Source organism: Lontra canadensis, unplaced genomic scaffold (genome assembly GCF_010015895.1).
Source record: "Lontra canadensis isolate GAN:19392208 unplaced genomic scaffold, GSC_riverotter_1.0 scaffold60, whole genome shotgun sequence".
In the NCBI taxonomy this organism is placed as follows: domain Eukaryota; kingdom Metazoa; phylum Chordata; class Mammalia; order Carnivora; family Mustelidae; genus Lontra; species Lontra canadensis.
The window spans coordinates 12,847,665-12,875,098 of record NW_022631054.1 but is presented as its reverse complement, the minus strand read 5'-3'; the positions used below and the strand labels follow the sequence as shown (position 1 = coordinate 12,875,098).

General features: G+C 44.3%; 1 protein-coding gene and 1 pseudogene across 1 annotated transcript; both read left to right on the top strand.

The window, feature by feature from the left end:
• The first annotated feature begins 14,465 nt into the window (after positions 1–14,465).
• LOC116879433 lies at positions 14,466–21,367 on the top strand (annotated as a pseudogene).
• A 94-nt stretch (positions 21,368–21,461) lies between these two features.
• Positions 21,462–25,756, top strand: LOC116879423 (cytochrome P450 4A7-like). Its single transcript, XM_032877697.1, has 2 exons — positions 21,462–21,644; positions 25,394–25,756. Exons 1-2 carry the CDS (start codon positions 21,511–21,513, stop codon positions 25,560–25,562), a joined length of 303 nt encoding a protein of 100 aa, XP_032733588.1. The 5' UTR covers positions 21,462–21,510; the 3' UTR covers positions 25,563–25,756.
• The last annotated feature ends 1,678 nt before the right edge of the window (positions 25,757–27,434 follow it).

Genomic DNA, 27,434 nt, shown 5'->3' with positions numbered 1-27,434 from the left:
TACTCGCAAAATTAAGTGGGTGACCCTGTTCTAGTCACCAATCTAATATATATTTTTTTCCTTTTTATATTTTTCCTTTTTTTCTTCTTTTTTAAATTTTTTTCCTCTGAACTTCTTTTTACCCCCTATCTTTCCCTCCACTATTTGGGGTCACCTCTGATTTGGTTAAAGCACATTTTCCTGGGGTTTTTGATGCCCTTTTAGTATTTTATTCACTCCTTCATATATTCTTATCTGCATAAAATGACAAGGCAGAAAAACACACACAAAAAAGACCAAGAGGCAGTATTGAAGGCTAGGGACCTAATCAATATGAACATTGGTAATATGTCAGATCTATAGTTCAGGATGATGATTCTCAAGGTGCTTGCCAGGGTCATAAAAGACATGGAAGTTATTAGAGAAACCCTGTCTAGAGAAATAAAAGCACTTTCTGGAGAAATAAAGGAATTAAATCTAACCAAGTTGAAATTTAAAAAGCTATTAATGAGGTGCAGTAAAAAATGGAGGCTCTTAATGCTCGGATAAATGAGGCAGAAGAGACAATTAGTGATATAGAAGACCAAATGACAGAGAATAAAGAAGCTGAGCACAAGAGAGACAAACAACTACTGGACCACGAGAGGAGAATTCGAGAGATGAGTGATACCATAAGATGAAACAACATTAGAATAATTGGGTTTACAGAAGAATAAGAAAGAGAGAGGGGATCAGAAGGCATATTGGAGGGAATTATTGTAGAGAATTTCCCTAATATTGCAAAGGGAACAAGCATCAAAGTCCAGGAGGTGCAGAGAATCCCCCTCAAAATCAATAAGAATAGGTACACACCCCGTCATCTAATAGTAAAATTTACAAGTCCTAGCAACAAGGAGAAAATACTGAAAGCAGCCCGGGAAAAGAAGTCTGTAACATACAATAATAAAAATATTAGATTGGGAGAATTATCCACAGAGACCTGGCAGGCCAGAAAGAACTGGCATGATATGTTCAGAGCACTAAATGAGGAAAAACATGCAGCCAAGAATACTATATCCAGCTAGGCTATCACTGAAAATAGAAGGAGAGATAAAAAGCTTCCTGGACAAATAAAAACTGAAAGAATTTGCAAACACCAAACCAGCTCTACAGGAAATATTGAAAGGGGTCCTCTAAGCAAAGAGAGAGCCTAAAAGTAGTAGACCAGAAAGGAACAGAGACAATATACAGTAACAGTCACCTTACAGGAAATACAATGGCACTAAATTCTTATCTCTCAATAGTTACCCTGAATGTAAATGGGCTAAATGCCTTAATCAAAACACACAGGTATCAGAATGGATATAAAAACAAAACCCATCAATATGCTGTCTATAAGAAACTTATTTTAGACCTAAAGACACCTCCAGATTAAAAGTGAGGGGGTGGAAAACAATTTACCATGCTAATGGACATCAGAAGAAAGCTGGGGTGGCAATCCTTATATCAGATCAATTAGATTTTAAGCCAAAGACTATAGTAAGAGATGAGGAAGGACACTATATCATACTCAAAGTGTCTGTCCAACAAGAAGATCTAACAATTTTAAATATCTATGCCCCTAACGTGGGAGCAGCCAACTATACAAACCAACTAATAACAAAATCAAAGAAACACTTTGACAATAATACAATAATAGTAGGGGACATTAACACTCCCCTCACTGAAATGGACAGATCATCCAAGCAAAAGATCATCAAGGAAATAAAGGCCTTAAATGACACACTGGACCAGATGGACATCACAGACGTATTCAGAAGATTCCATCCCAAAGCAACAGAATACACATTCTTCTGTAGTGCACATGGAACATTCTCCAGAATAGATCACATCCTGGGTCATAAATCAGGTCTCAACCTGTATCAAAAGATTACGATCATCCCCTGCATATTTTCAGACTACAATGCTCTGAAGCTAGAACTCAATCACAAGAGAAAATTTGGAAAGAACCCAAATACATAAAGAGCATCCTTCTAAAGAATGAATGGGTCAACCAGGAAGTTAAAGAAGAACTGAAGAAATTCATGGAAACAAATGATAATGGAAACAACAGATCAAAATCTGTGGGACACAGCAAAAGCAGTCCTGAGAGGAAAATATATAGGGATACAAGCCTTTCTCAAGAAACAAGAAAGGTCTTAAATGCACAACCTAACCCTACACCTAAGAGAGCTGGAGAAAGAACAACAAAGAATGCCTAAACCCAGCAGGAGAAGAGAAATCATAATGATCAGAGCAGAAATCAATGAAATAGAAACTAAAAAATCAACAAATCAACAAAACGAGGAGCTGGTTCTTTGAAAGAATTAAAAGATTGATAAACCCCTGGCCACACTTATCAAAAAGAAAAGAGAAAGGACCCAAATAAATAAAATCATGAATGAAAGAGGAGAAATCAGAGCCAACACTAAAGAAATACAAACAATTTTAAGAATATACTATGGGCAACTCTATGCCAAAAATTCGACAATCTGGAAGAAATGTATACATTCCTAGAGACATATGAACTACCACAACTGAAACAGGAAGAAATAGAAAACCTGAACAGACCCATAACCAGTAAGGAGATTGAAACAGTCATCAAAAATCTCCAAACAAACAAAAGCCCAGGGCCAGATGGCTTCCCAGGGCAATTCTACCAAACATTTAATGAAGAATTAATTCCTATTCTCCTGAAACTGTTACAAAAAATAGAAATGGAAGGAAAACTTCCAAACTCATTTTATGAGCATCACCTTGATCCCAAAACCAGACAAGGATCCCATCAAAAAAGAGAACTACAGACCAATATCCTTGATGAACACAGATGAGAAAATTCTCACCAAAATACTAGCCAATAGGATCCAACAGTACATTAAAAGGATTATTCACCATGACCAAGTGGGATTTATTCCAGGGCTGCAAGGTTGGTTCAACATTCGCAAATCAATCAATGTGATACAACACATTAATAAAAGAAAGAACAAGAACCATATGATACTCTCAATAGATGCTGAAAAAGCATTTGACAAAGTACAGCATCCCTTCCTGATTAAAACTCTTCAAAGTGTAGGGATAGAAGGCACACACCTCAATATTATCAAAGCCATCTATGAAAAACCCACCGCAAATATCATTCTCAATGGAGAAAAACTGAAAGCTTTTCCGCTAAAGTCAGGAACATGGCAGGGATATCCGTTATCACCACTGCTATTCAACATAGTATTAGAAGTCTTACCCTCAGCAATCAGACAACAAAAAGAAATTAAAGGCATCCAAATCGGCAAAGAAGTCAAACTGTCACTCTTTGCAGATGATATGATACTATATGTGGAAAACCCAAAAGGCTCCACTCCAAAACTGTTAGAACTTGTACAGGAATTCAGTAAAGTGTCAGGATATAAAATCAATGCACAGAAATCAGGTGCATTTCTTTACACCAACAACAAGACAGAAGAAAGAGAAATTAAGGAGTCAATCCCATTTACAATTGCACCCCAAACCATAAGATACCTAGGAATAAACTTAACCAAAAGGCAAAGAATCTGACTCAGAAAACTATAAAGTATTCATGAAAGAAATTGAAGAAGGCACAAAGAAATGGGAAAACGCTCCATGCTCATGGATTGGAAGAACAAATATTGTGAAAATGTCTATGCTAAAGCAATCTACACATTTAATGCAATCCCTATCAAAATCCCACCCATTTTTTTTCAAAGAAATGGAACAAATAATCCTAAAATTTATATGGAACCGGAAAAGACCTCAAATAGTCAAAGGAATACTGAAAAAGAAAGCAAAGTTGGTGGCATCACAATTCCAGACTTCAAGCTCTATTACAAAGCTGTCATCATCAAGACAGCATGGTACTGGCACAAAAACAAACATATAGATCAATGGAACAGAATAGAGAGCCCAGAAATAGACCCTCAACTCTATGGTCAACTAATTTTCGACAAAGCAGGAAAGAATGTTCAATGGAAAAAAGACAGCCTCTTCAATAAATGGTGTTGGGAAAATTGGACAGCCACATGGAGTAAAATGAAATTGGACCATTTCCTCTCACACCACACATGAAAATAGACTCAAAATGGATGAAGGACCTCAATGTGAGAAAGGAATCCTTCAAAATCCACGAGGAGACCACAGGCAGCAGCTTCTTCGACCTCAGCCGCAACAATTTCTTCCTAGGAGCATCGCCAAAGGCAAGGGAAACAAGGGCAAAAATGAACTATTGGGACTTCATCAATATCAAAAGCTTTTGCACAGCAAAGGAAACAGTTAACAAAACCAAAAGACAACTGACAGAATGGGAGAAGATATTTGCAAATGACATATCAGATAAAGGGCTAGTATCCAAAATCTATAAAGAGCTTATCAAACTTGGGCACCTGGGTGGCTCAGTTGGTTGAGCAACTGCCTTCCGCTCAGGTCACGATCCTGGACTTCCAGGTTTGAGTCCCGCATTGGTCTCCCAGCTCCTTGGGGAGTTTGCTTCTCCCTCTGACCTTCTCCTCTCTCATGCTCTCTCTCACTTATTCTCCCTCAAATAAATAAATAAAATCTTTTTTTCTTTTTAAAAAGAGCTTATCAAACTCAATACCCCCAAAGAACAAATAATCCAATCAAGAAATGGGCAGAGGCATATAGAGACAAGATGGCTGGGAAGTAGGAGGAAGCGCCCTTTCAACCTGTGCCCTAAAGTGAGCTGATTACCTTCCAAAGAACTCCGATCACCCACGAAATCAGCCTGAGATCAGAATTATACACGTCTGGATCTCTACAGGAGCAGAAGATGCCAGTGGGCATCTAAGAGAGCTGAGTGGGAATGTCGGACTGATATCTTAAGATAAACAAAAGGGGGAGGGAGCCACCAGAGGCGACTCTTTGGAAAGTAATATCCCAATATGAGAGTGCCCTGCGTCTGGGGACCAGCATTAACTTGGAGTCTGGTAGAAAGCACTCAAAAAGAGCAAAGGATTGCGGGGGGGGTGGGGATTGTGGGAATCGGGGCGGCTAGGGACAGGGGCTTAAGTCCCCAGACCCAGGACAGCCACCCCTGGCACAGAGCCAGAGAGAGTGCGGCAGAGAAACCAGGTCTTGGTCCCTGAGCCACCAGGGCGCCTGAGAGTGTGTGGGGTCCGGCTCTCGTGAGGGGCTGGGAGACTCGCCAGCCAGCAGAAGCACAGCCTTTTTGCAGTCCCCACAAGAGTGCCCTGCCATGCAGTGCTATCAGAGTCCGAGTCGCACCCCTCGCCCTCCCCTGAGAGAGGTGCGCACAGGCACCAACCTGGTGCTTTCGGACCCAGAAAGACCAGGCACTCCCAGCCCAGGCCAGAGTGAAAATCTCAGTGTGCAATCGCTGCTTGGAACCTCTCTGGCAGTCTGGAGCTGCCCAGACAGCCACCGCTGCCATCTTTTTGGGTTCAAGCAAAAAATCCTGCTTCCCCAGGGACCGCAACTCAGAACCTGCTCTGCCAGTGGCCAAGGGGGAATATATTTGGGCCCTGTAGCCAGACTGAGGCTTCTCTCTGAGAAGGGGTCAGGGTGCAGTTTGCTTTCCTCTAAACCTACAAAAACCATCAAAAGCGGTCAAGGCGAGAGAAAAAAAAAAAAAAGTGAACAAACATAAAAACCTCCAGAGAACAAAAGCCTGAAAAAAACAGTTTCCTCAGAGCCCACCCCCTTGAGGGGGGCGGGAGGACTTAACTCAGAGAACATGATTGACTGAAAACCCACGTGGCAGGCCCCTCCCCCAGAAAACCAACCAGGAAAGAGAAAAAAAAAAAAAAAGAAGATGACAAGAGAACAACCACCACTACTTCATAGGACAACATTTATTTTTAATTCGTTCCCACTATTCTGGCTCATATTTTTTTATACAGATAATTTTTTAACCTATTTACCATCACGGTGAGATGTCCAGGACATCAAATTCCATAATAACCTTCTAACCTGAACTTTTTGATACATACACCTGTGTTTTTCTTTTGCATTTCTATTTTTAAAATTTCTTTTTTTTTTAAATTTTAGTTCAGTTTAGTCTAGTTTATTCCTTTTTTACTTTTATTTTCTAATATTCATATAGAGTTAAACTTTAAGGTAATCCCCTTTCCCCAATCAATGCTACCCCTATAGGTAAACCAATTTTTAATCCCCCTTTATCTTAGAAAAGTTGAGTCCTTAAAAAAAAAAAAAAAAAGAAAGAAAGAAAAAGAAAAGTTGAGTCCTTTAAGAAAGATATCAAGATACATCCAGGAAGAATCAAAACAACCTTCCTCACCCACACTGAGAATTTATAACCACTCTCCCATCTTTTTCTTCTACCCGTGTTTCTGTTTTTTTGTGTTTATCCTGATAGTATATAAATCTTACACTTGGGATTCTTTTTGATGAGGTTCTTCCTTTATTTGCTTATATATATATTTTTTTTTCTCTTGTCATATACTTTTATCAGTCTTTTTGTTTGTCTGTTTACCTTGGGGCCCATTTGGGCTGAACCTTCTCTTTTATCTTCCCTTTCTTTCCTCTCTCTCTCTCTCTCTCTCTCTTTTTTCTTTTTCTTTTCTTTTTTCCTCTCGTTTGGGTGGAGAATCCTGATTGCTCAGAAGTGTTCCAGGGTGCACCTTGACTACACCATGGTTGATACATCCAGCTACATCCGTTCAGCCATCTCTCACCAAAATGACTAGGAGGAGGAATGCCCAACAGAAGAAAAATGCAGAGGATGGGCCTTCTGCAACAGAGCTAACGGCTATCAACATAGACAATATGTCGGAAAGAGAATTCAGGCTAACAATTATCCAGGCAATAACTAGGTTAGAGAAAGCCATGGATGACCAAACAGAATTGATTAGGGCTGAACTGAAAGTGACCAGAGTTGATGTTCACAATGTTAGGGCAGAGCTGAAAGCTACCAAGGATGAGGTTCACAATGCTCTCAATGAGTTCCAATCTAATCTAAATTCTCTCAATGCTAGGGTAACTGAGACAGAAGATAGAATTAGTGATCTGGAGGACAAACAGATAGAGAGAAAGGATCAGGAGGAAGCCTGGAACAAACAGCTTAGAAGCCACGAAAACAGAATCAGGGAAATAAATGATGCCATGAAATGTTCCAATGTCAGAATTATTGGAATCCCTGAAGGCAAGGAGAAAGAAAGAAGTCTAGAAGATATAGTGGAACAAGTTCTTCATGAAAATTTTCCCAATCTCGCGAATGGAACCAGCGTTCATATACTAGAGGCCAAACGGTCTCCACCCAAGATAATAGATTCCAGAAAAACATCAAGGCACCTGAGAGTCAAATTGAGGAATCGTAATTGTAGATATAATCTCTTGAAAACCGCTAGGACAAAGAGGCACCTTACTTACAGAGGAAAGCCCATCAGAATGACGTCAGACCTGTCCACAGATACCTGGCAAGCCAGAAAGGGCTGGCAAGATATATTTAGGGCACTAAATGAGAAGAACATGAAGCCAAGAATACTTTATCCAGCAAGATTGACATTCAAAATGGATGGAGAGATAAAGAGTTTCCAAGACCAGCAAGGCTTAAAAGACTATGCAACCACCAAGCCGACACTGCAGGAAATATTAAGGGGGGTTCTCTAAAAGAGGAAAAATCCTAAGAATAGCATTGAACAGAAATATAGAGACAATCTACAGAAAGAAAGACTTCAAAGGTAACACGATGTCAATAAAAACGTATCTATCAATAATCACTCTCAATGTGAATGGCCTAAGTGCGCCCATAAAATGGCACAGGGTTGCAGATTGGATAAAACGACAGGACCCATCCATATGTTGTCTACAAGAGACCCATTTTAAACCTAAAGAACACCCAGACTGAAAGTGAAGGGATGGAGAAGCATCTTTCATGCCAATGGGCCTCAAAAGAAGGCTGGGGTAGCAATTCTCATATCAGACAAATTAGATTTTAAAGTAAAGACTGTTGTCAGAGATACAGAAGGACACTACATCATTCTTAAAGGGGCTATCCACCAAGATGATCTAACAATTGTAAATATCTATGCCCCCAATATGGGAGCAGCCAATTACATAAGAAAACTGTTAATCAAGATAAAGAGTCATACTGATATGAATACATTAATAGTAGGAGACCTTAACACACCTCTTTCAGAAATAGATAGATCATTGAAGCAGAAAATCAATAAAGAAACAAGAGCATTGAATGACATATTGGACCAGATGGACCTCATAGATATACACAGAACATTCCACCCTAAAACAACAGAATACTCATTCTTCTCAAGTGCACATGGAACCTTCTCAAGAATCGACCACATACTGGGCCACAAATCAGGACTCAACTGATACCAAAAGACTGAGATTATTCCCTGCACATTCTCAGATCACAATGCTTTGAAACTGGAGCTCAATCACAAGGAAAAGTTTGGAAAGAACTCAAACACCTGAAAGCTAAAGACCACCTTGCTTAAGAATGCTTGGATCAACCAGGAGATCAAAGAAGAACTGACACAATTCATGGAAACCAATGAGAATGAAGACACTTTGGTCCAAAACCTATGGGATATAGCAAAGGCAGTCCTAAGGGGGAAATACATCGCCATCCAAGCCTCCCTCAAAAAAATGGAAAAATCCAGAATACAGCAGCTGTCTCTACACCTTAAAGAACTGGAGAATCAACAACAAATCAAACCAACTCCACACATAAGAAGGGAAATAATCAAGATTAGAGCTGAGATCAAAGAGGTAGAAACCAGAGATACAGTAGAACGTATCAGTGAAACTAGAAGCTGGTTTTTTGAAAGAATCAATAAGATCGATAAACTATTGGCCACACTAATCCAAAAGAAAAGAGAGAAAGCCCAAATTAATAAAATTATGAATGAAAAGAGAGAGATCACAACTAACGCCAAGGACATAGAAACAATCATCAGAAGTTATTATCAGCAGTTATATGCCAATAAGCTAAGCAACCTAGATGAAATGGATGCATTCCTGGAAAACTATAAACTCCCAAAATTGAACCAGGAAGAAATTGACAACCTGAATAGACCAATATCTAGTAACGAGATTGAAGCAGTGATCAAAAACCTCCCAAAAAACAAGAGCCCAGGACCTGATGGATTCCCTGGGGAATTCTTCCAAACTTTCAAAGAAGAAATAACACCTATTCTCCTGAAGCTGTTTCAAAAAATTGAAGCAGAAGGAAAATTTCCAGACTCTTTCTATGAAGCCAGCATTACCTTGATCCCCAAACCAGGCAAAGACCCTACCAAAAAGGAGAATTTCAGACCAATATCACTGATGAGTATGGATGCTAAGATTCTCAACAAGATCCTAGCAAACAGGATCCAACAGCACATTAAAAAGATTATCCACCATGACCAGGTGGGATTCATTCCTGGGCTACCAGGATGGTTCAACATTCGCAAATCAATCAATGTGATAGAACAAATTAATATGAGAAGAGAGAAGAGCCACATGGTCCTCTCAATTGATGCAGAAAAAGCATTTGACAAAATCCAGCATCCGATCCTGATTAAAATGCTTCAAAGTATAGGGATAGAGGGAACATTCCTGAACTTCATAAAATCTATCTATGAAAGACCCACAGCAAATATCATCCTCAGTGGAAAAAAGCTTGCAACCTTCCCGTTGAGATCAGGAACACGACAAGGATGCCCACTCTCACCACTCTTGTTCAACATAGTATTAGAAGTCCTAGCAACAGCAATCAGACAACAAAGAGAAATAAAAGGTATCCAAATGGCAGTGAAGAAGGCAAACTCTCTCTCTTTGCAGATGACATGATTCTTTATATGGAAAACCCAAAAGACTCCACCCCCAAACTACTAGAACTCATACAGCAATTCAGTAATGTGGCAGGATACAAAGTCAATGTACAGAAATCAGTGGCTTTCTTATACACTAACAATGAAAATACAGAAAGGGAAATTAGAGAATTGATTCCATTTACTATAGCACCAAGAACCATAAGATACCTGGGAATCAATCTAACCAAAGAGGTAAAGGATCTACACTCGAGGAACTACAGAACACTCATGAAAGAAATTGAATAAGACACAAAAAGATGGAAGACCATTCCATGCTCTTGGATCGGAAGAATAAACATTGTTAAAATGTCTATACTGCCTAGAGCAATCTATACTTTTAATGCCATTCCGATCAAAATTCCACTGGTATTTTTCAAAGAGCTGGAGCAAATAATCCAGCAATTTTTATGGAATCAGAAGAGACCCCAAATCACTAAGGAAATGTTGGAAAAACAAAAATAAAACTGGGGGCATCACGTTACCTGATTTCAAGCTTTACTACAATGCTGTGATCTCCACGACAGCATGGTACTGGCATAAAAACAGACGCACAGACCATTGGAACAGAGTAGAGAGCCCAGATATGGACCCTCAACTCTATGGTCAAATAATCTTCGGCAAAACAGGAAAAAATGTACAGTGGGAAAATAGACAGTCTCTTCAATAAATGGTGCTGGGAAAACTGGACAGCTATATGTAGAAGAATGAAACTCGACCATTCTCTTACATCGTACACAAAGATAAACTCAAAATGGATAAAAGACCTCAACGTAAGACAGGAATCCATCAGAATCCTAGAGGAGAATATAAGCAGTAACCTCTTCGATATCAGCCACAGCAACTTCCTTCAAGATATGTCTCCAAAGGCAAAGGAAACAAAAGCAAAAATGAACTTTTGGGACTTCATCAAAATCAAAAGCTTCTGCACAGCAATTGAAACAGTCAATAAAACAAAGAGGCAACCCATGGAATGGGAGAAGATATTTGCAAATGACAGTACAGACAAAAGGTTGATATCCAGGATCTATAAAGAACTCCTCAAACTTAACACACACAAAACAGACAATCATATAAAAAAAATGGGCAGAAGATATGAACAGACACTTCTCCAATGAAGACATACAAATGGCTATCAGACACATGAAAAAATGTTCATCATCACTAGCCATCAGGGAGATTCAAATTAAAACAACATTGAAATACCACCTTACAACACTTAGAATGGCCAAAATTAGCAAGACAGGAAACAACATGTGTTGGAGAGGATGTGGAGAAAGGGGAACCCTCTTACACTGTTGGTGGGAATGCAAGTGGTGCAGCCACTTTGTAGAAAAGTGTGGAGATTCCTCAAGAAATTAAAAATAGATCTTCCCTATGACCCTGCAATTGCACTACTGGGTATTTACCCCAAAGATACAGATGTAGTGAAAAGAAGGGCCATCTGTACCCCAATGTTTATAGCAGCAATGGCCACAGTCGCCAAACTGTGGAAAGAACCAAGATGCCCTTCAACGGATGAATAGATAAGGAAGATGTGGTCCATATACACTATGGAGTATTATGCCTCCATCAGAAAGGATGAATACCCAACTTTTGTAGCAACATGGACAGGACTGGAAGAGATTATGCTGAGTGAAATGAGTCAAGCAGAGAGAGTCAATTATCATATGGTTTCACTTATTTGTGGAGCATAACAAATAGCATGGAGGACAAGGGGAGTTAGAGAGGAGAAGGGAGTTGAGAAAAATTGGAAGGGGAGATGAACTATGAGAGACTATGGACTCTGAAAAACAATCTGAGGGGTTTGAAGAGGTGGGGAGGGTGGGAGGTTGGGGGAACCAGGTAGTGGGTATTAGAGAGGTCATGTATTGCATGGAGCACTGGGTGTGGTACAAAAACAATGAATACTGTTATGCTGAAAATAAATTTTAAAAATTAAAAAAAAAAGAAAGAAATGGGCAGAGGACATGAGCAGACATTTCTGAAAAGAAGACATCCAGATGGCCAACAGACACATGAAAAAGTGCTCCACATCACTCGGCATCAGGGAAATACAAATCAAAACCACAATAAGATACCATCTCACACCAGTCAGAATGGCTAAAATTAACAACCCAGTAAATGTCAGATGCTGGCCAGGATGCAAAGAAATGGGAACGCTCCTACACTGTTGGTGGGATGCAAGCTGGTGCAACCACTCTGGAAAACGGCGTTCCTCAAAAAGTTTAAAATAGAGCTACCCTACAACCCAGCAATTGCACTACTGGGTATTTACCCTAAAGACACAAACATAGTGATCCAAAGGGGCATGTGCACCCAAATGTTTATAGCAGCAATCTCCACAATAGCCAAACTAAGGAAAGAACCTAGATGTCCATCAACAGATGAATGGATAAAGAAGGGTGGTATATATGTAAAATGGACTACTATGCAGCTATCAAAAGAAATGAAATCTTGCCATTTGTGACTACATGGATGGAACTAGAGGGTATCATGCTTAGCGAAATAAGTCAATCAGAGAAAGACAACTATCATATGATCTCCCTGATATGAGGAAGTGTATATGCAATGTGGGGGATTTGAGGGGTAGAAAAAGAATAAATGAAACAAGATGGGATTGGGAGGGAGACAAATCATAAGAGACTCTTACTGTCATAAAACAAACTGAGGGTGACCGGGGGAAGGGGGGTAGGGAGATAGTGGTGGGGTTATGGACATTGGGGAGGGTATGTGATATGATGAGTGCTGTGAAGTGTTTAAACCTGGCGATTCACAGACCTGTACCCCTGGGGCTAATAATACATTATATGTTTATTAAAAAATTTTAAATATTAAAAAGAACACTCCAAATTCTGGGGTGCCTCGGTAAGTCAGTAGATTAAGGGACTGCCTTTGGCTCAGGTCATGATCCCAGGGTTCTGGGATCAAGCCCTGCATCAATCTCCCTGCTGAGTAGGGTATCTGATTTTCCCTCTGCCTCTGCTTCTCTCCTACCCCACCACAGCTCTACTCATGTATTCTCTCTCTCTCTCCCTCTCTCTCTTTCTCTTTCTCAAATAAATAAATAAAATCTTTTAAAACAAAACAAAAAAACCCCAAATCTTAAAGGACCCAACTCAGTGTGGACTTGCTCCCCTGCCCCTGAGGAGGATCTCCCCATGCTGACACTTCAGGGTTTTTTAAATCTGTTTTGTAGGATTGTTGTGGGAAAACACATAAAGTTCCTTGCTCACTGTCTAGAATATAGTAAACGCTCAATAAATGCTACCTATTACCAAGGATTATGCCCCCAATTCTGTAGAGGAAACCGAAGACTCAGAGGGAAAACCCAGAGTTATGCCAGGATTACAACCCATGCTGTCCCACTTCCAAGCTCTCTCCACAACTGCCCCTCATGTGCTAGGTACTAATGAAAGCAAGGGAAGGAGTTGGGCTCCAGAGTCCCTGGGCCTGGCCAGCAAGGGGTGGAAAATAAGCATAGAAATGGAGGAAAGTTGAGAGGCATGGGTAATGAGGTTACATACACTTGGGTTTGGACAGGAACCCAGGACTTAGAGGGAAATGGAGAGAACTGTGGCCCCATGGGTTGTGTAATGAATCTCCTGTCACAAGGTCGGCCACAGGAGGAGGTGTAGGAATAAAAAGGTAGATGGTGAGGAACAGGGCAGGAGGAAAAGCTGCCTTCCAAAGAACTCCTGAAAAAAAACATCTTGTTTTCCTTTCAGAGTTATGGGCTTGGAGTCAATTTGAGTAAAGAGAATCAGGAATAAAGTGAAGCTGAGAGACTTACTTGTCCTCCTCATGTGTGCTTTCATATGCTCTCCATGAGCAGTCAGTGCCCATCCCTCACCCTAGCACTCTTCACCTGGTGAATTCCTATTCACCCTTCAGGATCCCATTCTTGTTTTTAGCTGTCTCCTTCCTGGGTGGGCCCACCCCCATTCATTCTTTCACTACAGGCCTTATCATGTTTTCCTGTACTATGCTAGTTCAATGCCTTTACCTCCCAGACTGTGAGCTCAGGAAACATTTGCTAAGTGTGTGAGTGAGTAAATGAGTGACCAAATGAGCATTCCTGGGAGGACCTTGGGAAAGGGATGATTACACCCTTAGAGAAGGAGAACCTGAGGCACAGAGAGTATGACTGGTCAGCTTCATAAATCATGAACAAGCCCTGGAGTCGGCCTCCTGAGTGTGAGGCCAGTGCTCTGCCTGCAGGCACAGTCAGCCCAGATCACTGAATTGTGGAGTATGTCAAGTGTGGAGAACAATGCAGAGGCAGCTGAGGCAAACAGTTTGGAAACCCTGACTGTAATCCCAGCTGACACTCTCAATGGTGGTTTTCCTCTGGTCACATCACTTTAGCTCCCTATAAGTATTTTCCTCTCACAAATGGGATAATAATCAAACCAAACCCACTTCCTGAACACTTGGTAATCTAGACTGTGAAGTTTTTGCAGTCAGGATTCATGCCTGCTTCAGGATTCATGTTTGCTGGCAGCTGTGTCCCAGCCTGGCACAGAGTAGGTGCTCCTGAAATATTTGTTGCATAACAGGGAGAGGAGAAAGCCATTATCGCTGTCTGCTGAGAAAGCTTTCTTCCCACAGTTTCCCATTAACATCTTCACAGTTAATGAACTCTAGAAGTACAGTCTAAGCCCTACCCTCATCTCTGTGCTGAGTGTCACCAGAACCCTGGGCGGTGTCTCTGTAAGTGGCCTCCATGCTAGGGCTGGTTTTGCTGCTGCTCAAGGCAGCACAGCGGTACCTGCACAGAGCAGTCCAGGAGTTCCCATCCCCTCCTTCCCACTGGCTCTTCAGGCATATGCATGAGGTAGGAGGGGATGGAGGGGAGTAGGAAGGCTGGGCATCCGGGGCTTTGGAGCATCATCCTGGTCAGCAGATGCATCCCACATAGGCTTCTTGTGTGACCAGCACATGGGCCTTGGGGAACACCCAGTTTACTGCTGAGATCTTGGCTCCTCATTCCAATATGGGAGCTCTCTGCTGGAAGGAAGCCTTTGCTGGTGCCTCAGGCTGGCCTCACCCTCTTTCCTTAAGTAGATCTGCAGGCTGTAATGCAGTCCTGCCCTGCTGCTTTCTGAGGGCCCGTGGGAGAATGAGGCAGAAATAAGTCAGCTGCAAGAGAAAGGGAGCAGGGGTTGACAGTAGAGAAGACTGTCGCCCCGAACAACTCCTCAATCCCGTATTTATTAGATACAAGATAACAACTAACAAAGGAGCTGAAGACGGCTCATATATTAACAATATGCTTTATAGATAAATAAGAAAGAATAGGAGTTATGCATTGATTTCAAATCTTTTAGATAAGCAAGGAGAGTAGGAAATGTATGCTCAAGCAGTATAGAATTTATAGTTGAGCAAGCACATTTAAGGGGATTATTTTGATAACTGATTAACGGTAGGCTGTCTCTGAGGCAGGGGAGTAACATCCAAAAATGAAGCAGGCGGTATTCCAACCTGAGCGGGGCCGGGCATTCCCGGCTGCTTGGCTTCCAATACATAAATCATCCTCTCCCCTAGAGACCTGTTGCTAATGCATGTTCTTCTTAAGGTAACATTTAAGCATGCTTGCCAGGCTAGTTCAGTTCTCATGGGTTATATTTTAAGCACTACCTTGTTTTGTGAGAGATGGTTACACTGCACCTTAAGGATGATGGCTGTTCCTTCCTGACTCTTCCCCCTCCTAGCTGAGGAGCCCCAGCTCCTCTCTCAGAACACCCTTCCTGATGATCCCCTGTCCTGGCCACTCAATTCCATCCTCGAAGCCTAGCCTTGAGCTGCTTGGGAACACAGACAGCAGAGGGGTTCACAGCTTATGGAGACCATAGACAGGAATCAGGCGTCAGGTCCCTGGAAAACAGGCTCACCTGCCAGATTGGGGTGTCATGTCCGGTGCAAGGAACCAACCAGCTTGGTTTGCCTGAGACTATGAGGTGTTCCAGACTGGTGATTTCAGTGTTAAAACCCTGACAAGTTACTGGCACTCATGAGAGAGAAGTTTTCCAGGATGGGGCAGATAAAGAGTATTGACATTGAGTTGCACCATTAAAAGAATCTGTTTACCTCCTAGTTCTCTTTCCCCAACCACAGTACTGTGGGTTCCTTGGGCTGAGGATGTCACCCCCTTCCAGTACCCAGTTACCAGCACAGAGCTGACCCCAAGAGATGCCTGAGCAGGTTGTGGAATGACAGAGGAAGGAGCAGCTTGCAGCTAGACTGGAGATGGTACTTACTCTCCAGCTCTGTCAGTACTGGTCCTTCAGTAGGGAATCAGCAAGTGGGGGCATGTGAGGAGGGGCTGTCTTGTGGTGTGTGGACTGAACAAGCCTAGCGCAGGGATGTTGCTGAGGAGGCCAAGCAATTTCAGCTGAATGGAGCCAAAGACAGAAACTTCACATCAGCCACAGGGAGACAGTCATAGGCCAGTTTCTTCATGCAAATTGTTACACTAATGACTTCCAGATAGTCCTTTAGGAGAAATTACGACCTTTTGTTAGATGCAGTTGTCACCTTTCTGAGCTAGGATTTGACCTAAGCAACCACTAAAATTTCCTCCACTGACTCCCATTACATGGATGGTATGGAGACTCTGTAAGCACACGAGTTCTACTTCCATAACTCCTATTACCCCCAAGGCCCAATCAGCCCTCAGCTTCTGCTGGCCTAATATATTGCAGCCAGATTTTTTTTTTCTCCTACAAATCTGAGACTTCATTTATTCGGTACCTCTGTTATTGGCTAAGTCAGGAATTAGATTGCCATGTGCAGTAGGTTAAAGTTAATCTTTCAGGCCAGGTGACAATTGACAAGTGAGACAGGAAAGCATATGGGCTCTGAGCCAAGCTACCTGGATTCTACCCCAGCTCCGCCACATACTTCAAATACTTGCTCTATCCTTCTGTTTCCTCATCTGTGAAATGGGGATGATGATGATGATGAGTATAGTCCTGTGTCAGTTATACTAATCTCCGAATGTCACCTGGCATAGACCAAAGGTCACAGTTACACTCTAATTATTAAAATTGAAGATAATGGTAATGCCTATGAATGACTAGCATGTTTGTAGGTTACCAAACCTGCTGCACTAAATACAGCTGAAATCAGTCAGGAACCATGAAAGGGGAACTCCTGTATGGGAATCCATGACCCAAAAGCCTCATCTTTTCCCAGATTCTCCCTCCTGTCTTGGAGACCACAGGTCAGCCTAGCCCACAGCAGCACCTGACAATTGATTGCCTGTGCTGACCCTTTATTTTCTATCCACTGTCCTGGTGTCTCACTTGGGGACATTTTTGTGACCCCAGTTCCTAGGAGGGGCCGGGTGAAACAGCTCCCATAGAGCACTGCCTGTGCGAGTGTCTGCAGCCTGAAAGCCAGTAGACACTGAGTATCAGTCTACAGACTTACTGCCACTGCCAGTGTGGGCACCATGTCCTCTCTAATAGTCTCAGCTGGCCCTGGCCACACTGGCTCAGGAAGAGATGGCTATCCCAAGCGCTTGTCTGGAAAGCTGACAGACCAGTGGGTGTCAGAGTGACCCAGGGAGAGAAAGAGCCAGGCGGAACACTATCTAGCTTTTTGGGGTTCCCCAGAGGATCTACTGACACAACCCAGGAGCGGGAGTTTCTGGAAGACTACTGGCTTGGAGAGCAAGCAATTGGAAAGGAGGCATGCAACTGTGCTGAAACAGGATCCCCCAGGGGCCCCTGCTGCACCGGTCTGAGGGACCCTGGAGGATGAGGTAACTAGCTTCATGGTAAGAGGCACTCATGATGCAGTCCCCACACCGGATCCAAGGGGAAGTGCAGCCCCAGCGATGGACATGACCTGGAAGCACAGAGAAGCCTCCTTAAGTCATTGGACAACACTTCTCAGTGTAGGGCCTGATTGACTTCCCCACCTCTACTCCCACTAGAACATAAGTTCCATGAATCTGGAATCCCTATCAGAACCTTGCTCCACAGAAACATTTCCAAACTCCTAATCACTGCTGATATCCAGAACTATCTCCATGTGGCCATCCTACCCTCCACTACCTCTCCAAGCACTGGACCTAAAGAGGAAGCAAGGTTTTATTGATTTGTCTTTCCCTTGGTTACAGTTCCAAAATTGTCAGGAGCTACAAGAGCTTCAGAAAAGGGCAGAGAAATATCCTTGTGCTAGTCCTCGCTGGCTATGCAGGAGTGAGGTTAGCTTCGTAGTCTATGACCCAGACTACATGAAGCTGATCCTGGGGTGATCAGGTAAGTGCAAACCACTTGTCTGTTGGAGGGGTTCTTCCCTCTTGTATACATTCCTGGGGACTGTGACATTTCAGGAGAGACTGCTGGCTCAGTCATAAATATCTGATCCTCTAACTGCTGTTTTTCCAGCATAAGAGCCAGTAGAAACCCAAATACAGTTACTCTATTTGAAAGTTTAAATACCTGTAAGGAATTGACTTTTCGCTTTCTCCTTCCTTCCTAACTTCATTCCTTCCTAACTTCATTCCTTCCTTCCTTCTATTTCTTTCTTTCTACTTCCTTCCTTCTTTCCTTCCTTCCTTTATTCCTTCCTTCCTTTCCTCTCTTTCCTCCTTTCTTTCTTTTTTCTTTCTTTCTTAATTTCCTTTCTCCTTTATTCACACCTTCTTTTTCTCCTTCCTTCCCTCTCTCCTCCTTCCTTCCCTCTTTTCCACTTTTCATTCTTTCCATCTTTTATTCTTTCCTTCTTTCTTTCTAACTTTCTTCACCACAATGGTGTGTTCCCAGAACTCAAGACAAATTCTTATTCATGATGGCTTGCGTGGAACCCCAATTTGTTGCCTGTGCTGGCACGTGGAATGACTGAGCCACCACAGAAAATCAAAAACAAAAAAAAAAGTAAGAATACAAACAAACAAACAAAAAAACCACTGGACAAGCTACTGTCTTCTCACTAGCACTGAGGACAGAAGCTATATTTCTTACTGATGCAACTTCCTACTCAATAGGCCTCTGTGGTGGGACACTCAGTCTGCCTTCCCGAGCCCACAGTAACTATCAGGAAAGACAGAGAGTCCTGGTTGGAAGGAAAGTGGGAGGTGGATTGACACAAATTGCCAGCTGACAATCATCAGGAAGGGATGGGGGACAATGGTCTAGACCACAGCTACCTCCTGGGGGCAGCCTGTCTTCGTTGGTCACCTCCAGTTTCCTGTAATGCCTTTCTTACTTTCAGTCCCAAAGTCTGATGGTTCTTACAGATTCATGGCTCCCTGGGTAGGTAAGTATATTTAACAAGGACTAAGGTTCACTTTCTGCTTAGGTTGCCAACAAATATCCATTTGGCCCAGATAAATACAAATTGACCAGCACCACAGTCACTCCACTCAACTCTGAATTGAGCTTCCTTTCTCTTCTTCAGATAAAAACCTCACACCTTCCTCATGGTAGGGGAGCCCTCCTGCAGCTCAGTTTCTCCCACATCACTTCTCAGTCCTCTATAATGATCTCAGACTAACTTTTCATTGAAGTCCTCCATTAACTCAGTGCTACTCTGTTTCAACCTCGATCTCACAGCTGTGCACCAAGCTTTGGGAAGTCCCCTTCCTGACATGCACTGTCCTTTCCTGCCTTGTCCAGGATGCCCTTCTTCTGACACCCTGGGTTCCTCCCCAGTTGTCCCCAGACAACTCTTGAGAGGTTCCTTCCCCCCACACACACCCATTGTGGTCCAGGGTATGATTTGCTCCTGTTGAATGGACCGACGTGGTTCCAGCACCGGAGAATGCTGACCCCAGCCTTCCGCTGTGACATCCTGAAGCCCTATGTGGGGCTCATGGCCGACTCTGTCCAAGTGATGTTGGTAAGTTCAACCCCTGCTCACCTGCACACTCACACCCCCAGGAGAGTTCACAAAGTCCACTCTCAGACAGCTGTGTCCCTCAGACATCCATTAGACATGGCCCCCAGAACCACAACTTATATCATACTATGAGACAGGGCCCCCTGAGCATGGATGGAACAAGAAAGCATCCGGGCACCTGTTTTCATCCACTCTTTGCTCACTGCCCACAGGAGAGACAGTCATGGTGGATAAAGGGTCTCTTCTTGTCCCTCTTCCATGTCTTTGACTTGGACAGGAAGAGTAGCCAATGCCCCTAGACAACAGGACAAACTGCCTCAGGCTGGCCTGAACAGTAGCAGCTTCAGTGGCAAGGTGGACATCCCATGATGTCACTCAAGTGGGCTCTGGGCTAGAGCTGAAGGTTTCTCATGGATTTTAGCCATTCCGTGCAGGGAAATGGAGACCAAGTCTCTACCCTCCAGGGCTGGGTCTTGCCATAACATCACCTCTGACCCTGACCCTATTTCTCACTCACTGTGCTCAGCTGACATTTGTTGAGTGAGAGGAACTGAAGTCCCTGATATCCCTTCTTTAGAAACCCCAGTCTTAGCCTCTTGATCTTTTCTTTGCCTTGACTCTTGCTCCCTAAATTGGGACTTCACCTGTTTTTCATGTGTACATCAACCCTAAGACACAAAATGTTGCCCCTTAGTCCCCTGAGGAACAGTGTTTTCTGATCTCCTAAAAGGTGGTTACCACCAAACTTCTTCCTAAGTCAGATGGTAAGAGATCATGATTAATTAAATAACAATTAACTAACTTTCTCAGACTACATTCTGAGAAAATACTCACCGGATTACAAACAAATGGCTATATGGTCCTAAACTGATGAAACACAACTGCTTTAGAAAGTGAGGACATCTCATCCGAATATCTGGAGAGGCAGAGAGAGAGTCCAGCCTTGTCAGCATGGGCCTTCTGGAGGAGTAGAGAAAGATATATGTGTCCCTCTACCACAGGACAAATGGAAGGAGCTCCTCAGCCAGAACTCATCTCTGGAGATCTTTGGACACACAGATCTTTGGATAAGGAATGTTTTCTACCAGAAAGACATCATCTACAGGCTGACCCCTGAAGGCCGCTGGAACCACCGGGCCTGCCAGCTTGCCCATCAACACACAGGTTGTATCTGCCCTCTGGGAAGCTCCCCTCCTTCATCAGTCACATCCCAAAGGGACTGGCCCCTTACCCTCAGGCTGAGTCCTGCCCCTGGCTGCCCTTCCAGGGCCTGGGAAACACCCAACTGGCTACTCTTCTGGTGCAGGTGTTAGGGTGCCAGGTGCTATGCAAGCAGCTACATGTGTCACCCTATTGGTGAAGGTTGAATGAGAGCCCCTACCAGTAGCATTCAAGCAGAGCCTCCTTGGGCTCTGCTGTTGAGGGAGTGATGACCTGCAAGCACCTGGTGCTAGAGCTCCCACCCAACAAACACACCCACTCCCACACTCCTCCTGATCCACCTCACCCTGACTGGGGTACTGTGAGTGTCTGTGTCTGGGCACCCAGAGCGTTCAGCTCTGCCTGGGAACACTGTTCTGGACAGACTGAGTGATCAAGCTGAGGAAGGCTCAGCTGCAGGAGGAGGGAAACCTGGAGAAGGTCAGGAGCAAGAGGCACTTGGACTTCCTGGACATCCTCCTTTTTGCCCAAGTGAGTGTGGCAGGGAAGGCCTGAGGCTTTGCTCACAAGTGTGGAGGAGGGGGGCAATCTCAAACCCTGTCCTCGCTCTGTGTCTTCCCAGGTGGAGAACGAGAGCAGCTTTTCCAACAAGGACCTCCGTGCGGAAGTGGACACCTTCATGTTTGAGGGCCATGACACCACAGCCAGCGGCATCTCCTGGATCCTCTATACTTTGGCCACACACAAAGAGCATCAGCCGAAATGCCAGGAGGAGATCCAGAACCTCCTGGGGGATGGTGCCTCCATTACCTGGTGAGTGCTCATGAGATGGGAGGCCCTGACCCTTCAAGTAGAGAATTCCCTGGCTGCCAGGGCTTTGCCCACCCTTCAGGATAGTTTTGTTTAGGGACCTCCTGGACCAGATGCCCTACACCACCATGTGCATCAAGGAGGCACTGCGACTCTATCCAGGTGTTGGCAGAGAGCTTAGCAAGCCCATCACCTTCCCTGATGGACGCTCCTTACCCAAAGGTGTGAACTTCCCCACTCTCCCTCCATAAACACTCGACAGGAACATGTGCGAGGTCAGAAATCCACATGTTCTGGGCAGTTGGTGCATGTCTTTCAGAGTCATTTCTCCCTCAAGAAAACCAATATTTCCTTTGTTTGTCAGATGAGGTATATGGTATGCTTCCCACAGAGTTTAATCCAAGAAATAAATACATGACAGCCCCTGAATGTGGCTTTGGGTTTTGTTCTAATATTCTTGTTCTTTGAGATATGAGTGCCTGAGAGACCATCAGACAGAGCAGGGGGATAGGAGGTCTTTCTTTATAGGGTCTAAGCTAATGAGAAAGATCAGAGAATTCACCATCATGGCTCAGATGGTCCAGTCTCCAGGGAGCCCTCAGGATGATGGCAGAGAGTAGCTGATGACCAGATCTGAGATCCCTGCCGTCCTGCCACATCCTAGCTGGGTGCTCAGAGGCAAGGTGCTCAGCCTCTCTGAGGCTCAGGTGCTTCATGGGAACAAAAGAGTTCTGAGCCTCCACTGGAGGGTTGTTGTGAGGATGGAAGAGCTGATGCATATTCCCCAAGGGCTCATGGATGGTACTTGATGTGAGTTGTCCCGTGAGTTGCTCCAAAATGTAAGCCTCCAGTTCTTCCCTGCTTTTGGCCTGGTCTTGGTTAATCTACTAACCTGTGCACACGTGCGTACCTGTTATGCTATGTCTGCCCCACCTCTCCTGCAATACTGTCATTCCATTCACAGTGATGAGAAAGGCTCTCACCGTGGCTGCCAAGCTGTGTGTGGGTGCAGCTGGGCCCCACAAACATGTATGTCCAGGCTTCTCTTTCTGCTCCACAGGATTCTTAGTGACAATCTCCTTTTATGCCCTTCACCATAGCCCAAAGGTGTGGCCAAACCCAGACGTATGATACCTTGGGAGGAGGAGGTGGGATGACCTCTCCAGACCAAACCCTCTTCCTGACCCACATCCGGGTATCCTGTCCCTTGGATGATTGGAAGGAAGGTCTTGACCACACCTGTCCTGGCCCTGGTGCTCCCTCTGCAGGTGTTCGACCCTTCCCGGTTTGCACCGGATTCCTCTCGACACAGCCATGCTTTCCTGCCCTTCTCAGGAGGATCAAGGTGAGGCACTTGTACCAGAATGGGAGGAGGCAGGGGCTATTTTGGGGGTACATACTTGATGTTTGTGACTTGCTACATTGATGTGGGTTTCTGTAGATATGCCGTGGCATGTTGGAGTGCTGGGAAAGAGGTATGTGTCTCTATGCAAAGAAAGCTGGTAATCACTGAATGCCATGGAGACTTTGACCCATTGCTCTTACACAATCTCCAGCCACAATTCAGTGTCCGTGGGTGTTCCACAGCTCAGGGTATTCTTGTGAGTTCTTCATTTTGTGAGTATGACTTTACAGAATTAGATTTTCTCACATGTAATTTTCAAGTGTTGTCAAAGTCAAAGACAGGATGGACTCAAAAGTTGTCGTTGCACACATTCTCAAACCAGCCTTTTCTACTCAACTCCCCATTCTGCCTCCACACTGAACCATTGACTACATTGCATGTGTTTCCATACTCAGCATCCTGCATGCCTCAAATATTTCAGCCATACACAAGAAAGTTTCCTACAGTCTCTTAGGGGCTTCATAAAGTACTCGACTAATCTGTGCTGTCGCTATATTTTCACCAACCAAATGAATTATTGACTCTATGGTAATAGTCATGTACACTTGACAATTTTCCCAGTTGTCCAATCAGTACATATGATCTGAGCTCTATATACCTTAATATTACACTTAGAGTCCAGACATCCAAATGGGCAAATATATAAAAATGAGGACATTAAATTGCATTTGGAAAAAAATCCAATCTGTTGTATATATATGACACATGGCATTTGAACATTACCTGGTGTGTAAAATGTAAAGCACACGTGAAGTTGCTGTTCAGTGGGATGACTATTGTCCAGTGTGGCTGCTGTGAAATCCTCCAGTGCTGCTGAGAGTGTCCTATAAATAGTAACTGCAGGAAACGTTGTAAGCAATTACTAGAAAAATGTTTTTCCAAATTCAGAAATCTGTCAATCCTTCACATACAGAGTGAACTAATTTCACACAACATCTTTAAGCAAACTGTGCTTCCAGATACTGGCTCCAGGATTTGTTTCTCCCTGGGATTGAGTCCTTCCTCCTAGACACTGGTGCACATCATGTGGCTGCCAGTAGAGACAGGAGAGGGGTAGACAGCTCAGTTCCTAGCTCAGAACTTATGGTTACTCATATTTTATTCCATTCAGGGTGGGTTTCTTTTTCAGTTCAAGAGACATCATTCAGTTTTAATACTGTCTATTAAGCCTGTCTCTGTTTGCCAAGTCCTCTGCTATGCGATGGCATAATGCCCTTGCCTTCAGGAGTTCACAGTCAAGAAACAAATGCCTCCACTTGAAAGAGACTGCTTCCTTCCTTCCCTCCTTCCTTCCTTCCTTCCTTCCTTCCTTCCCTCCTTCCTTTCTTCCTTTCTTTCTTTCATTCATTTCCTAATTGACCCCACTGTAGGAAGCTCCATTTTCCTGTCACTGTCCTACTCTGGAAAGTGATGTGTCCTTGAGTACAGTATTAGGGTGATGTACAGGAATAAAGAGGTACAGTGAGCAGGGGTGGGGGTGAAGGCAGGCTGGTATTGCCCTTAGCCTTGAGCATGTGGCAGGCAGAGGTGGAGGGAGGGCATTCTCTGGGATCTCCTCAGCAGGAGCTGAGCTGGGAGGAGGGGAGTTGAACAGGTGACAAGTGAGCCAACAACCCCGAGAGGACTTTGATATCTGCTGAGGCATGTGGACATGTTGTACCTACGATGGAGGGCATAGAGCTGGGCCAGGGCATCAGAAGAGGGAATGGAGGCAGGAGACAGAAAAGTCTGCGTGGGGAGGTTGACGAAGGGCAGCAGAGACATTTCTGCCGTAGAATTGGAAAGCTATAGCAGCTTGTTGACTGAGGGGCCAAGGAAGATGGTGCAGCAGGTCGAGTGTCACTAAAGCTCTGCCCCTGCAGAAGCTTCCCGGTCACCATTTTTACTTCCTTACCCAACTCCCTTGTCCTTTCTCTGAGGATCTGGACCCCTGTGTGCCCCAGATGGTTAGGGCCTGAAGGATGGCCCAGCCCACCCCCTGTGGTGCCCTGTCCTGCTCTTCACATTGTGAAACCTGAAATGGCATGTGCAGAGAGTAAACAACTTAATAATTAACTGTTTTACTGATCACTTGACTTGGCCCTGAGGTTCAAGGTGCTGACCTTCTTGTAACGGGATTTCAGGCCTGCTGAGAGCATGGATAGGAATAGGAGCTAATCCTGGAAGAGTGTAGGCTTTGTCAAAGGTCAAGGGAATAGAGTGAAACAAGCAAGGCTAGGTAGGCATAAAGATGTGTGTCTTGAGGAAAATGGATCCAGGCTGGGCCCATGCAGGAGGGACCTGAATGTGCTATTCCTGGCAGGGGATTTGAGGCCACTTCTCATTTCCTTTTCCCTCCCTGACCCAGGAACTGCATTGGGAAACAGTTTGCCATGAACGAGATGAAGGTAGCGGTGGCCCTAACCCTGCTCTGCTTTGAGTTGGCACCAGATCCTTTCAGGATCCCTGTTCCCACTCCAAGAATTGTGCTGATGTCCAAGAATGTGATCCACCTGCATCTCAGGAAGATCCTCTAACCCTTGTGGGGACAAGGATGAGCCCCAAGGGCCTCCTGCCTGCCATCGTGTCTTCCTGTCAGTCTCTCCTGTCTGCTGTCCTCTGCCCATTTCCTGCTTTCACTCTGCCCACTGCCAGCCTCCTGCTCTCCTCCTCTTGTGCATCAGACTGTCTGTCCTTCTCCATCTCACTCTTCCCCAGACATCCTATTTACTTATCTGTTACCCTTCTCCTACCACCTGAATCTGACCGCCCACTGAACTGTTTCCCAGCCTGCCTGTCCTCTGCATGTCTTTTTCTTTTTATGTCTATTTGATTGTCTCTATACTATTTTCTTCTGGTTGCTATAATAACCTATCACAGCCTTAGCGTCTTAGAATAAACCAGTCTGTTCTCTTATAGTTCTAGAGATCGCAGTCTAAAATGGATTTTGCTGGACCACAGCCAAGATATTGGTGGTCACACTGCCACTAGTCTCCAAGGAAGAATCCCTTTCTCTGCCTGTTCCAGCATCAAGCTACATTCTTTGTGATTTTTTAGCTCCTGGAGCCTCCTTTTTTCAAATCCAATAGCATCTTTCAATATCCTTCTGCTGCTGTCTTCATATCACCTTGTCTTCCATAAGGACTTCTGTGATTAGACAGGTACACTCAGATAATACAGATGTATCTCAGCTTCTGGGACATGGACTCTTTGGGAGCCATGATTCAGCCTGCTTAATCCCTATGTGACTGCTGTGAGTCCATGTTTCCAGCTCTCTCCTGTTTTTTACCAGCATACCCATTTGTCATCACATACCCTCTTCTTCTTTCCTCCTCCCTCAAATAAATTTCTTAATGTTGCATGGAGTGTGTGTTTTCCCTTGGAGGAAGATAAATGGAAGAGAAACGAGAAAAGGGGAGGAAAGATGGAGGAGACAGGAAGGGAGATAATAATCGGCTCTGTGATGCCAGCACCCCAGGAGGGCTGGATGTGTCCCATTGTATCAGGCCATGGAGTGGTTGGCTCTCCAAGAGGTACTAGGAGGAACCCCTGTGGAGAAATGGATTGGCCAGTGGGAAAGAATATCAGGCCCCAGTCAGCAAACTACTGATGGCACCTCTCCCACAGGACCCCTTCCCAGTCCCTTGCTTCTCTCATCAACCAACCCTGTCCCATTATGTGATTGCTTGGGTACTGGTCCTCCTGACCCTGGGCCCTGTTCTCAGGCCCTTTTTGCCCTTCTCCACCAGCGTCTCTCAACCCAGACATTATTCTTTCATTGGTTCTAAACACAGATTTTCCTCCTGCCCTACTCCCTGCCATTCTTAGCCCGGACCCTGGATGTCACAGACAGGCCTCCCCGAGACCTCTGCCTATGGTGTAATTCCACATTCTGCCTTCCTGAAGGGGCTTCTTCCCCAGCTAGTGCTTGCATCCAGGACCTCCTTTTCAGTCCCTTGGCTTCCTAGGTTACTGGGCTAGTTCAGCCATGCTTTGAGAAGGGGCAGTGTAGATGTTTCATGTTTGACCAGGAGCAGGAAAATAAGCTGGGAAAGTGCTAGACAGGAAGGTTGGCAGATTCCTCGGCACCAGGTGGTACAGAAGGGCAAGGGTTAGCCAAGTTCAGAGAGTTCAAGGCAATGGGAACTTGAAATTCTGGGTGGCCACCCATGGATAGACACAAGCTCTAACCACAGGATTATGTTGAGGATAAAGAATGTGACCAAGAAGTGGTCTGCTGGCTGCTGACTGCTGGCTCTAAGCAAAGGAAAAAACCTAGGGTGAGTTCACACTCATATACACGACTCCCATGACACATATATGTGTAACTACACGTGTGCGTACCACTCACACACTCTACACTCTACCACGCATGTGCACAACAAAGGCCTGGGGTCGTAGGAGGCAAC